The sequence below is a fragment of the Quercus suber genome, unplaced genomic scaffold (genome assembly GCF_002906115.3).
Source record: "Quercus suber isolate HL8 unplaced genomic scaffold, Cork oak 2.0 scaffold_165, whole genome shotgun sequence".
NCBI lineage: Eukaryota > Viridiplantae > Streptophyta > Magnoliopsida > Fagales > Fagaceae > Quercus > Quercus suber.
This window is the reverse complement of record NW_027069626.1, coordinates 70,501-84,058: the sequence shown is the minus strand read 5'-3', so window position 1 is coordinate 84,058 and position 13,558 is coordinate 70,501. Positions and strand designations below refer to the sequence as shown.

The 13,558-nt window shown below is 39.1% G+C and overlaps 2 protein-coding genes and 1 long non-coding RNA gene across 3 annotated transcripts; all 3 read left to right on the top strand.

Moving 5' to 3' along the window:
- The first annotated feature begins 611 nt into the window (after positions 1 to 611).
- Positions 612 to 3,577, top strand: LOC136069363 (uncharacterized). The gene is made up of 3 exons (XR_010630604.1): positions 612 to 727; positions 2,998 to 3,109; positions 3,233 to 3,577. It is a non-coding gene; the product is annotated as an uncharacterized LOC136069363 (long non-coding RNA).
- A 779-nt stretch (positions 3,578 to 4,356) lies between these two features.
- Positions 4,357 to 6,223, top strand: LOC136069362 (leucine-rich repeat extensin-like protein 5). Its single transcript, XM_065777807.1, has 3 exons — positions 4,357 to 4,751; positions 5,028 to 6,017; positions 6,122 to 6,223. The coding sequence occupies exons 1-3, from the start codon at positions 4,464 to 4,466 to the stop codon at positions 6,212 to 6,214; spliced, it is 1,371 nt and encodes a 456-aa protein (XP_065633879.1). The 5' UTR covers positions 4,357 to 4,463; the 3' UTR covers positions 6,215 to 6,223.
- Positions 6,224 to 6,676: 453 nt separating this feature from the next.
- LOC136061539 (polyadenylation and cleavage factor homolog 4-like) lies at positions 6,677 to 13,110 on the top strand. Its single transcript, XM_065777818.1, is given in 7 exon segments — positions 6,677 to 6,820; positions 6,912 to 7,166; positions 8,896 to 9,723; positions 10,970 to 11,911; positions 12,024 to 12,432; positions 12,435 to 12,571; positions 12,863 to 13,110. Coding segments are annotated over 7 exon segments (2,745 nt in total). The 5' UTR covers positions 6,677 to 6,691; the 3' UTR covers positions 12,908 to 13,110.
- Positions 13,111 to 13,558: the final 448 nt, after the last annotated feature.

Genomic DNA, 13,558 nt, shown 5'->3' with positions numbered 1-13,558 from the left:
CTTTACTTCCAAGTGGAAAGTTGATGGTCTTCTCAAGAAGATAGTGAGAGCTTCTTTAATGCATGATCATGTGATGTAGCTTAGCTTGGTTACCAGAAGAGAATAAAGTTTGAAGTTGATTTGGAATAAATGCTTACATCACAATCATCTTGTAGTTCTTTTGCAATAAGCTTGTTAGTCCTCTTATCAAGCGTAGGATTAGGTGCAATGGAGCGGTATGGGACACCCTTTCTAAATAACTGTAATACGGTAATTATTTTGTTAGTTGGCCGGTTACGAAAGAATATGTAATATTAGCATCTCGAGTTTACAAAACTCGAGATTTGATATAGATCTCGAGTTTTTAAAACTCGTTTTTGTTGTTTTTCAATTACTGACCTGGACAAAGTTTTCCACGTGGATAGCACGTGGATAGCGAGTTTCAAAAACTCGCTTTATGGACTCTCGAGTTTTTAAAACTCGCTTTCTATTTAAAATTTACAAACTTTTTTAACTTCTTAAAACGGCACTCTCACTCTCTCAGACTCCACTCTTCACTCTCTCACTCTAAAATTTCAAACTCTCTCAGACTCCACTCTCTCACTCTAAAATTTCAAACTCACTCACTCGTAGTCCCGAATCACCCTGTGCTCTCATTCTCCACGGGCTCTCTTCTGCGTTGTTTGTTGTCTTCGTTCATCTCGCTTTCTTCGTTCTTCCTTTGTTCGTTCTTCAGCTCGCTTGCTAGGTAAAAGTTCTCCGTTCCTCTTTTGCGGAATTTATTTTATAGATTTGGGCTTTTTGCATGGTGGGTTACACATTGTTGCTGCTATTGTTTTTGTTTCTTGGTTGTGGATTTACTTGGGTTTTCAGTTGCTTTTGATACATGCCCATTTGGGTTTTGTTTGAAATTGCTTTATATTTGTAGACATAGATGTCATTGAAATTAGAATTTCGTTTTGGTGGGATTGAGAATAAATGGATTAAGGAGTTTTCTTTATTTTGTTTGTCATTCAAGAATCAAGATTGTGTTTTTGGGCTTTTAATAAAAATTCAAATTTTAATTTTCTGTAGTGATAAAAAGGTGAATGGGTATTCCTTGCTATGTGTGTTGTTGGATGGCCATATAGGAATAAGAAAAAGGTGAAATGAGAGGATATTTTGTGTGCAGTTCGTATAATGTCTTGAATTCCTTAGCAAGACAAAGAATTTGAGTAATGTTGATAATACCAAGTCCTGAATTAGGAAGTATAATTGTAACTAAAGCCATAGAAATAAAAGTTCCATCATGCTCGGAAAACTCTGCATAACTTATTAACAAAGAGTCAAATTTTTTTTATAAGGACCATTACATATTGCTATTATGAATATTCGTTTACATTTCACAAAAAATATGACAACTCTGGTAATTAATGCTATTCATGACAAAATTTATATTGGGAAGAGCAATACCCTTGTGGTATTCCTCTCCTTTAAACTCACTTTCTTTAGATGTTTTTTGTAACTCTTAGTGGCTGATCTAGGATGTCCTCTCACAATTGATACCTGCAAATTCATTGAAAGCTGTTACACAAACAAGTTATTCCCTCCATTCTATCCCAGAATGTCTACTAACAAAAATTATCTTTCAGAGATAAAAGGCTAGCGTGCTTGCCATAGCGTGCTTGCCATAACCCTTGACCCAAAGCTCTAGCTTAGGTGGTAAGAATTCAATCTATTAGTTGAAATGCCAACATCATTGAACATATTATATACTACGTAGTATAATTTGTGCGTTACACATTGTGCTTGTGTCAAGTAGATGCCCCATCCTTATGCCATGTGAACAGTTTTTTTACCTCATTATTTTTCAGACTTTTGATTGTTGTACAACAAGCTTTTACCATGTGACTCACTATAAGTATTGTTAGAATTATTAAGATAGTTTGCTCTAGGTGAAATCCTATTGCTAAAGGCAGGCACTACTCCAATTAAAATTTTGTTGCCAAAAGTTTCAAACATTTCAGGCGTGTGTTGAAAATTCGCATCCATATCATTTCTCATGTCATATTGTGCTAAATACTACAATACAACATATTGAGGCTGTAATATGCCTCATTTCAATCCTATGCTATACAGGATTGACACACTTTAAGATCCAAGACTTAAAACATGATAGGATGTCAAGAACAAACCCGATGTCTTTTTTCCCAGCTCAAATAGCCAAAATCTTGACTCCCTTGTATCATTAATTTTAATGGATATGTTGGTCTTCCTAGTGTGATGAAACCCATACGCCAGTCTGCTACCTATAAATATTATCAGGGTGGGTGGATGCTAACAATAATACTATATGCAATTGAAAAAATAGCCACTGGATTTTCAAGTGAGCTACAAATGCATCATAATAGTAAGGCTTGCGTATAAACATCTTAGATAACCCAATCAAACCCCATCTTCTAGCACAAACATTTAACATTGTTTTTGTTTTTAATTTTAAATAAAGGCTATACCCAGTATCTTTTTAGTCGAACAATTAGTGTGGGCTTTGTGGGCTTTAATTTTTAGACTTCAGGTATTAGTGAGGATGTGGTTGTTTGTACTAGCCCATATTTGTTTAGGGGGGAGGGGGTGGTTTACACAATATCCTTATTAAAATTAAATTCATATTTTTTTATATGTTGGAAAAATGTTGGTTCTCACTCATAGTCAGCCAAGAGGCTTGGATATTAGAAAAACTAGTGTTATAATTTCAGCACATTTATTATGATTCCATCTCACAGTTACTAGAACAATTGCACTAATTAATTGTTTGGAAGATAAGATGTTCTCCGGCTAGAAGTTTAAGCTTGTCAAGTTGGTTTAAATCATTGAAGAACTTAAACTCTCTTTGTGGATCTTTGTCATGCTCAATTGAATAAGCTAGTGACCCTATTGAATCTATACATGCTTCAATTTTAGATGAATTATATCTATTATTTTCTTTGCCCTTCCTTTGCCCTCACACTATTAATGATCTCACAGTAGCACTCTTTGCAGTATGGAGCCTTGGATTGATGAGGGGTCACAGATCTTGCAGCCTGGTCCTAGTGATGAGTCATTGTTGACGCGACAACGACATCATCGATCACATGCCATTTGGAATGGCGAGGTGAAATGTCTAATTCTAACAACTGCTTTAATTTTTACGTTATTTTTGACTTTTAGTTAGCAAGTTCTTTCAAAATTGTATTTGTAGTTCTAATAACTGCTATAATTTTTATTGATTTTGTAGGACTCGGGCCCACTTACGTGCCGTGGTCGCACTAAGGAGATGGCAAACATTCAAATGCGAGATAATCGGGTGATTGACATTATCAAGTTGCTAAGGCTTGAAGGATTGTTTAGGGCCCCTTCCAGAGAGATAGATAATTGTCTTATAACGGCCCTAGTTGAGCGATGGCGGCCAGAGACTCATACGTTCCATCTTCTACATGGTGAGATGTCGATCACCCTACAAGATGTGGAGGTCATTTTTGGACTTCCTATAGACGGTGAGGTCTTGGTTGGGCCGACTAATGTGTTAGATGGAACTTGGAGCACTCTTTGCATGGAGTTGCTTGGTTTTACTCCGGCGAATGACAACAAAACTTTGGTGGGGCAAAGACTTCTTATCAGCCGCCTTCTTGAGGCCATTGCAACGCCACTGCCTCATGACGCAACGGAGATTCAGGTACACAAGTATGCCCGGTGTTATATTTTAGCACTACTAGGGGATAAGTTTTTTATGGACAAGTCGGGAGATAGGGTGCATCTGATGTTTTTGGAGCAACTGCGGAACTTGCGTGATCCACCACAATATAGTTGGGGCAGTGGTTGCTTGGCCTGGTTGTATCGAGAGTTGTGTCGGGCAAGTGAAAAAAGGGCATCGCAGATTGGTGGGGCGTGCACCTTGATCCAGTATTGGGCATGGGCAAGGTTGCCATTCTTGTGCCCGAGGATAGAGCCTACACCTGGATGTGATTATGGCCCGTGGTCGTATGCTCCACTTGCCGTTAAGTAAGTATTTTTTTGATATTTAGTGTGTTATGCAATGTACTCTTCTTAGTAACTAAGGAGCTACTTATCTTATGTTATTCGCTCGTAACTGTAGGTGGGTGCGGGTGCCAGGCTCGAAGAGTAGGCCATCCGGGATGGCCTTAGTCGTCTATCGTGAGCAATTAGTTACAATGCAGCTAAACCAGGTAATAATATTCAAAAATTTTGTTTGGTTATGTTAATTTTCCTTAAGAATACGATTGCTTCATACTTTAACATATTTTCCGTTTTAATTTTTGTTTTTCCTTGTATCTATGTATTCTCCCTTGTTTCACATTTGAAGATGCTATGATAATTGTTTTTTGTTTCTATTGTAGATTGTGTGGCAGCCATACGAGGCACACTTCGCCCACCTTCCTGACTTCTGCGTTGCAGGGAGGGGTACGTGGACAGCAAGGGTGCCGCTTGTGTGTTATTGCATAGTGGAGATGCACCACCCGGATCGTGTCCTTCGACAGTTTGGGTTGGCGCAAGAGCGGCCTGACGGTGTTGTGTATGATGAAAGGCTGCACAGAATAGACTTGCGTGGGAAGGTGGACAAGAATTGGAGGCAAGAGCATGAACCGTATATCATTTCATGGAATAGTCGAGAACAACGACTTTGCAATGCACCTCCTCAGACTGGTGAGATGGCCCGCAATCATGCCTATTACCAATGGTACGATCTGGTCACTCTAAAGTATGTCGACCGCAACAGCGCTAAATTACATCAGCTGGTAATGTGTTCTAATTATATTTCCTAGCTTGCTTTGTTTTTTCTTTAGTACATGTACGAACGTAGGATCAATTGATTTCTTCTTTGAACAAATTTGGTTTGATCTGACTGACATCCAATTAAAAAGAGTTTTTGTTGCATATAGTATCGTAATAAAACTTTCAGTTCTTAGTTTAGATGAGTATTTAAGTAGATTAGTACATTCTATATTATGCATTTTGTAATTGTTACATAAATGTGGAAAATTTTGATTGTACTGGTTCTTTCTCTGTTTCAGATTGAAAGTCATTTAGCGTTGTTGAATTGGGTTCCGGTAGGCAGCCGAGAACACAACCACATCCGGCGCATCCTATATACTGTGGTTGGGCTTGGTGGTGATCCTGCAGCCACTGGGCCAGCAACTACTGCAGCCCCAAGCACAAGTGCAGCACCCGTAACTACACCGACCCGTGCTCGGCGTGATATTGTAAGCCCAAGCACAAGCGTAGGTAGGGGCCGTGGTCGGCTTGTTACAGCAAGCCCAAGCACAAGCACAACAAGGGGCCGTGGTCGGCCTGCTCCAGCAAGCCCAAGCCCAAGTGCAGCTAGAGGCCGTGGTGGGGCTGCTATAGCAAGCCCAAGCACAAGTTCAGCTACAGGCCGTGGTCGGCGTGCAACAACCCCTCGGGTTGTAATTAATCCCTTCATACCTGCACCCACCCTGCACGCATCTCCCCACCCTGAGGTCCCTCCACCCATCCCAGATGTATCTCCTCAATCCGAGGTCCCTCCACCCATTGTAGATGTATCTCCCCAGACCGAGGTCCTTCCACCCATCCCAAATGCATCTCCTCAGTCCGAGGTCACTCCACCCATGGTAGATGCATCTCCTCAGCCCGAGGTCCCTTCACCCACCCCACCTTCACAGCCCAGTTTCGATCTTGATATCCATTCTCAGTTGACCCCTCCATTGCACCCCGAGACACCCTTACACCCACCCACCAGCTCTAGTACACCTACTTTGCCCATAGACCCACCCCATACTGAACCTATGACAATGATCCCCACTCCTGGCCTGTACACAGAGCACCATTACCCACCTACCTCATCCTCATCCGACCCTGTAGGACCTTCGGTTGGGACTGTCACTCCACAGCCAGATACTGATGTACCGGACGAGAATCCCCCTCCTCAGCCTTCACCCCCACGAGGTAGACCGCAACGTGCTAGAAGAGCTCCCACTTGTGGGACAGGTGGACATAAAATAGGACACAAACATAGCTCTATGGTATGATAACATTAATTATCTTCTATATGCCTATTTTGCACTTCACTTTATTATTTACAATTACACTGAATATTGATTGTACAATCCATCTAATTTCTTTGCAGCATGACGATGAGCCTAAGGATGATGCCCCGCAGCCTCCTCCCCCGCCCAAACATTACACGAGGGTTAAAAAACGCAAAATTGGTGAACCTTGAAAAAGAGGTTTGTTACTTTGCCCATTTGGGTTTAGTTTAAGAAACGCAAAATTTGGGTTTAGTTTAACTGGAATGATTCCGTGAACCTTGCTAACAGAAGTTAGAATGGTGCTTGTAGTGCTTCTAGATTAACAGGATTTATAGTTAGTGCCCTATGTGATGGTCCACACCCTTGAGTTTAATATTTCACATGATATGTAATCATATAATTCTGTAAATTATAGACTGCTGCGGTTTATTTTGAAAACAAAACCTAAAGCCTTCCAAGTTTTCCTCTATATGGGTTTTTTTCCCCATGTTTTCCTTTGCAGTGCTTGATTTTGTGCAAATTCATTAGAATTTGTATGTCTTGAGAGCCCCTTATATTTTACCCCTAAAGTGCATTCTTCAAATTTCTACCTTTATTGGTAATTTTTATTTTGGTGGAGCTACTTTATTGGGAAATAGGGGAACTATTGTTTGTTGTTTGATATTCTTATGTCATCCCTTATATGTCTTCTGCAGGTCCCAGTCGAGCAAAAACTTCCTTCACTATATCTTTTAGACAGTATTGTCAAGAATATTGGCCGTGATTACGTAAGGCATTTCTCTCCCCGTCTGCCTGAGGTGAGTTTTGCATAATCATTTGCATATATTTTAAGTCCCTAGTTTTCTTATCACATGATTTTGACAATATTCTTATTTAATTTTTTCCTAGGTTTTCTGTGAGGCATACAGGCAAGTTCACCCAAATCAGTATAATTCTATGCGACATCTCTTTGGCACCTGGTCAGCAGTATTTCCACCTTCTGTCCTTAATAAGATTGAGGCACAACTGCAATTTTCTCCTTCAGTAAATAATCAATCATCTGTTTTGGCTACCATGAGGGCTTCTGAATCTCCACGACCAACACATGGCATTCATGTTAACCCAAAGTACCTGCGTCAGTTGGAACATTCAACTCTGGATACTGTAAGCTCTCTTTCTCTCTCTCAAAAGACATGGGTTGGACTGCTGCCTTTATGTAGTGCAGTAGTTGAAATTCTGGTTACTTGTCAAGATGTTTTATTCTCAATTCTTGCAGTGGGATATCTGTAGTAACTGCCGTTTGCATCTTCTAGTCAAGATGTTGCTGGACTAGTAGTAGCAATCTATATATTTCACCATAATTTGGAATATACTGACATCTATGTCTTCATTCATTATAACGTTCTGCAACTCAGATATTTGGATATTTTGTAGGTGTGGCTGACCATTGTGATTAGATGTGGAAATATTTTCTTCTTAGATCGTAGTCTATAATTGCTGATATGATATTTGAGGGCTTAGCAATAGCCTATGTAAAGGCTTTATTGTACTCAATTACATTCAACGAGGGTGCATTTATTAAAATTCCAGCAGCTTATTTTAAACTTTGAGGGTGTGAATGCCATCTTCTTCTTTAATGTGATTGCTTTGGAAACGTAGGTCTGATGTCTTAGGGTTTATTTTTCTTTCTTTTTGGATCTATTAACTGTTTTAACACCAAACTCATTCAATATCCAATCTTTTATTACCTAACACTACCTAAATCCTTTCACATGAAAATCTATTCAAGAACCTAATTTAGTGATGAATTCCTAAAGATCCTACATCATAACAAGTTTTGTAAGAGAAATTTCCTTGTGTTTTCTATACTATGTTGTGGAAAAGAAATAAAATTACTTGATTAGATGGCCAAATGAGTTATGCCTAAGACTTGTGGAGTAAACATGTGTGATTTAGTCAAGGCCTACAAGTGCCTTCCCAAATTCGTTGCGGAGGTTTCTTTAGGCACCAAATGCCAGTTAATATTTCGATGTAAACAACACTAGAATTCATACAACGTTTATAACTCCTAGGCCCTAGCCATCATTCGGGGTCCACCCTAGGGATTCCTCGTAATTACTTGGTGTGAGTGGGACCGGGAAGTGGGGCTACAAACACCTAGGAGAATAGTCAAGTGCTCAAAGAGCTCTGTGCACTCTCCATAGCCAAAAAAAATAAAAAAAACTAGAATTCATACAGAACTGGTAGGAACTCATGAGTTACTGTACCTAAATCACTTGGGACCATTTCATTATCTGGCTTGTGCCTACTTATAAAAAAATTATCTGGCTTGTGCCAAATGTGCATTGTTTGTGTTTAATTACTAATGGTGTAGAATCAGATGTAGAATCAGATGCAATCCAAACACATGCTTACAAATGCATGTGATATATTGCGAAACAATGACACACATATCATAGGCTAGAGGATATGGAAAAGAGGTGCTATAATGAGCTCAAAATGATGGTTAACTTAGAACTTTTTTGGGGGGAATGGGATTCTGTATTCTGATCTCCTATCAATACTTTCAACTATCTTGGTTCCAGATATTAATTAAATCTAATTTTTTATTTTTGTACACTTGATCTGCTTGTGTGCATTCTTTTGGTAGATCTTTTATTTTCCTGTTTTTATTTTTTCATTTATTTCATAAATGTAGGGAGAAATCTGCTGTGCTACTTTTTTTTTTGTCCTTTATATAAGTTAATTTCGATGTTATTGTTTCATCATCTTATTGTAACTGAATTTAGAAACCTGCCAAGACTAACTATGTTACTTTCTGTTGTTGCTCAGTTGTGCATGAAATGGACAACTTTGGAATTTAAAATTTGTAATTTGTTTGTAACCCTTGCAGAATATTCAGCATCCTAGAGGAACTTCCGCTTTAAAAATGTATGGTCAAAAACCTGCCATTCCATATGATGAGTTTGATCCTGGTCATGCAGAGGTTGTATCCTCACAGGTTGGAGCCCAAAGATTGAGCTCAACTGGAGATGCAGGTCATACACCTTTTTCCTTTGGGGCTAATAAGGTGCGTCCACCTTCAACTGCCAGACTTGCAAGACCCTCTTCGCCTTCAAGAACTGGGCCTGATAGGTCTTTATCATTAGCAGGTGATGAATTTGCTGCAGAAAATTCTCCTAGAAGGTTTGTTGATAGGGCCTCTCCATCTCATCCATTTGAGTATGGACTTGGTAGAGCAATTGGTAGAGATGATGAAACAAGTGGCTGGCAGAGAAAACACTATTCTGATAATAATCAGAAAACTACTGCAGTTTACCACCTTGGTAATGGACATGAGCACCAAAGACCAAGAGCTTTAATTGATGCATATGGAAATGACACAGGGAAGAGATCTTATAACAATAAGCCTCTGCAGGTTCAACGCCTGGACATAAATGATATAGACAGTAAGGTCGCTCCAGCATCATGGCAGAATACTGAAGAGGAAGAGTTTAATTGGGAAGATATGAGCCCCAATTTAGGAGACCGCGGTACAAGTAATGATTTCTTGTCATCAGCTGTTCCACCTTTTGGGAGCTTTAGAACAAGGCCGGGCTTTGGAGCGCAGAGTGCTGCCCCTTTGGAGCCTGATAATAGGAGCAGTTGGTTGAGTCAGGCTCAGCTTCCTGCGGTTGATGATTCTTCTATAAATGCTGAAGATCCAGTCTCCTTATCAAGTGTATGCTTCCTCCACTTGTTTGCTGTGCCATTCTTGATTTTTAGGCAGCTTAGTTAGTTAATCTTGAATGCGAGTAATATTCTTCTTGCAACATAATCCGCAGTTATGCTGAGTGGTGTGATTTTTGTTAGTTAATTTTCACTTCCTACCATATCTCTTTCCATTGCTATCATGTGATTAGTGCTTTCCTTAGAGTATCGTGGTTCCTCTATCGCATCCCTGTCTTTTCAGCTGTTTATGAACATATTTTGGGGTCTTGAATTGAGGGTGAATACCCTTATTTTTTCCTTTTCAGTAATTAGAATCCAATCCTGCATATTATAATTTATAAACGCTATTTGCTATAGAGGGGATTGGTGTGACGCAAATATTAACAAGATTAAATACCATAAGATCAAGTCATGTTCTTAAGTTCCTTTAACTTAATATGCTGTTCATCATGTTTTATCTTCTTCCTTCCTTTTTTTTTTTTTTTTCCTTCTGTTGAACTTTTGCAGTTAATGGTATTTCATTAAGACTAAAAAAAAATAAATGTATTTCATTAAGAGAAAGAGAGGGAGGCGGTGGGTAATTCATCTTGCTAATTTCTGGAACTTTTGGGCATTGGCTATAGTAGGGTTCATGATTTTATGTTTTTGGTTATTATGCCTTATGTGTCCACTGTGCACTAGTTTGAGTTTTACGAGTCAAGGTTTCCAACCCCAATAATTTATAAATTTGTGGTCCTGGTCAAACTAGTTTCCTTCTCTCCATCTTCTATAATTCCACTCCATCATCATTACTTTAAACTGCAATTGTAAAATTTTAATTATTCTTCCTTAGCTGAAACACCCTGCTTTTGATAATCCTTATGTTATTCTTCATCAAAATATAATACCCAAAATGTCAAAAAGAGCCTCTGATTTCCTTTCACACAAGACAACTGCCATTGAGAACCGTTCATGAAAACCTTGTTGCCAAATTTAGAACTCAAAATGTGCCCTCTTGCTCCTTCACAAACCAGAAACCACTGATTTCCCCAACCTTTAGCCAATAGTAAAGTCATGGTAGAAAATTATATACCCTATTTAGAGCTTTCTGACATCATTTGATGTTTTTGATCACAATTTTTTTTTTTTTTTTTTTTTTGACTTGTCTCCAAAAATGCCAACATCCCTGAAACTATTAATGTGTTCCAGGAATTGATAATGATTAGAGAAAATGAACTTCCAACCTTACATTTGAATTTCTGCTATTTTGACTGCAGTTTGGTCGTGGATCAACGCGGAAGATATCTGGATTCCGAACTGAGAGAAATCAGATTCGGGATTCTCGCTATCCTCAGGAGGCCTGGAATATGCCTCCCCATCTCGCCAAAGGAAGAGAGAGGAATTTCCATATGCCCTTATTGGCAAGCGGTACATCTCCATCAGATTGTGAAAAAATGTCTCCTCTTATAGATAAGCTTCCAGATGCTGACCCACAAATTTGCGGACCCCCCACAATTACATCAAGAATTGGTCCTAGTCTTGACTCTTTTGGTGTGGAGCCACGGCCTGGTGTTGTACCCTCATATATGGGGGTAAGACCTCCCCTAAATGTGCATAACTCTCACCCACAGCATCTGCTGCCTAATTTTATGCAGCAGAAACATATGAGGAGCCAATTCCAGTCAATAAATGCTAGCAATACTGTCAATAATCTAGGTCCAAATAGGTCTTTTTATATCCCTGAGCAGCAGATGGATGGTTTTGGAAACAAGGAGCTGAGTTCTACAAAGCTGCAACAATTGCCTAGTCAGCATGCAGGACTAATTCCTCTAAGCCAGGCACAAGTCACTTCTTTACAGCCACAATTTCTTCCATCTCAGGAGGTGCATCAATCTGCAGCAGCTGTGTTGCCACCTCATTTTCTGGCAGCCCCTTTGAATCATGGATATAACTCACGAGGGCATGGTGCCACTGTTAGTACAGGTCCATCAAATCCTATACCTGTTGTACAGTTGAATATCCTAAACAGGCCTTTACATTTACAGGGGGGCTCATTGCCACCTCTACCTCCTGGCCCCCCTCCCATGCCATCACAAATGATGCCTCTCACACAAAATGCTGTTCCTGGTGTCTCTAGTCAACAGCCGAGCAGTGCATTTCCTGGATTGTTTGATTCTCTCATGGCTCAGGGTTTGATCTCATTGAACAAACAAGCTCAGGTATGCATTAATATTTCACTTTATGCTTTAAATGTTGAATTTTGATTTTTGTTTTCTTTTCCTTGAAATGCAATTGTTAGATTGTTTCTCAACCAAGTTATTTGATATGTAGGATTCTGTAGGAGTTGATTTTAATGCGGACCTTCTCAAGGTGCGTCATGAGTCTGCAATAAATGCGCTATATGCTGATCTCCCCAGACAATGCACAACCTGTGGCCTTAGATTCAAAAGCCAAGAAGAGCACCGTAGTCATATGAATTGGCATGTAACTAAGAATCGTATGTCTAAGAACCGAAAGCAGAAGCCTTCTCGTAAGTGGTTTGTAAGTGTGAGTATGTGGCTCAGTGGTGCAGAAGCATTAGGAGCTGAAGCAGTTCCTGGGTTTTTACCTACCGAGACCGTTGTAGAAAAGAAGGATGATGAAGAAATGGCTGTACCTGCTGATGAAGATCAGAATGCATGTGCATTATGTGGAGAGCCTTTTGAAGAGTTTTACAGTGATGAGGCAGAAGAATGGATGTATAAGGGGCTATTTACTCAAATGCACCCAGTGGCTTGACAGTAGGCATGGATAGGTCTCAGTTAGGCCCAATAGTGCATGCTAAGTGCCGGTCTGAATCTAGTGTGGTTTCCTCTGAAGATTTTAGACAAGAAGACGGGGTATGCATTTCTTGTTCAACTCTTTCAGAATTTTCACTTATATACATTTATCATTAAAAAAAAAGAAAAAAAGAAAAAAAGAGTCTTATATACTTTCTTCTGAAAGTCTGTCTTTGTTTTATGGTTAAAGCCATAGTATTTTGTCTGAGGACTTTGTTATGCATTCATGTATATATCAATGAGCAATATATTACTCAAGACCAACGCAATTATGAGAATATTTTCATTTGTATTCTTATGCCTAAAGCTCAACAAATGTTTCATATTCATTCTTTTAATTGTTGTGTGCAGGGAATTACTGCAGAGGGTAGTCAAAGAAAACGTATGCGGATTTAACTTAGCTAGATCGACTTCTATGTCATCTGTAACATAATGTGATTTTGTTCGTGTTAATGGTATGCTCTTAACTAATTTTTACAGTAGCATTGGAGGTGACAGTATCTTGTACATGTATAGTTGTACTTGTAGCATGCAAAATTGCGTTTTGCAGCAGAGGTTACAAATTCTCTTGCAATATTATCTTTCTGGCATTCTTTTTATTTTTGCTGTCAAAACTTCAAGAGGGACATAGAATGTTTTCTTTATTGCCATTGACAGGTATTCCTGTGGTTCCTTCACCGTCTTAAGTGCGTTGTTTTTGTTCACCTAAAAACAAGGAAAAGAAAAAAGAAAAAAGAAAAAAAAAAAAAAAGGTAGGGGCTGGGGGCTGGGTGGGTGGTGCTAAGCATTGTGTCCATTTTTTTTTTTTTTTTATATAAATATTCTGCAGGTGGGAGCATGAATGGTCGATCTGTATGCCAAAGCTTCTTGTTCTTATTTCTCATTAAACCAATGGATCAATGGAAGTGAAACGATGATCAGAGTGGAAATTCAGTATACTTGAGGGCTGGAGCCTTTTAAAATTTTTTTTACCCTGGATTTGGTTTCAGGATCATTGATGTATTGTAGAATTTCATTTTCTTGGTAATTTTGGTAGAGCCTTAAGAA

Bases quoted from the DNA above. Each gene is read 5' to 3' on its own strand.
- LOC136069362 (XM_065777807.1), top strand. From the start codon at position 4,464: ATGCACCACCCGGATCGTGTCCTTCGACAGTTTGGGTTGGCGCAAGAG. The intron at 4,752-5,027 runs GTAATGTGTTCT...TCTCTGTTTCAG, and splicing joins GCGCTAAATTACATCAGCTG to ATTGAAAGTCATTTAGCGTT. The intron at 6,018-6,121 runs GTATGATAACAT...ATTTCTTTGCAG, and splicing joins GACACAAACATAGCTCTATG to CATGACGATGAGCCTAAGGA.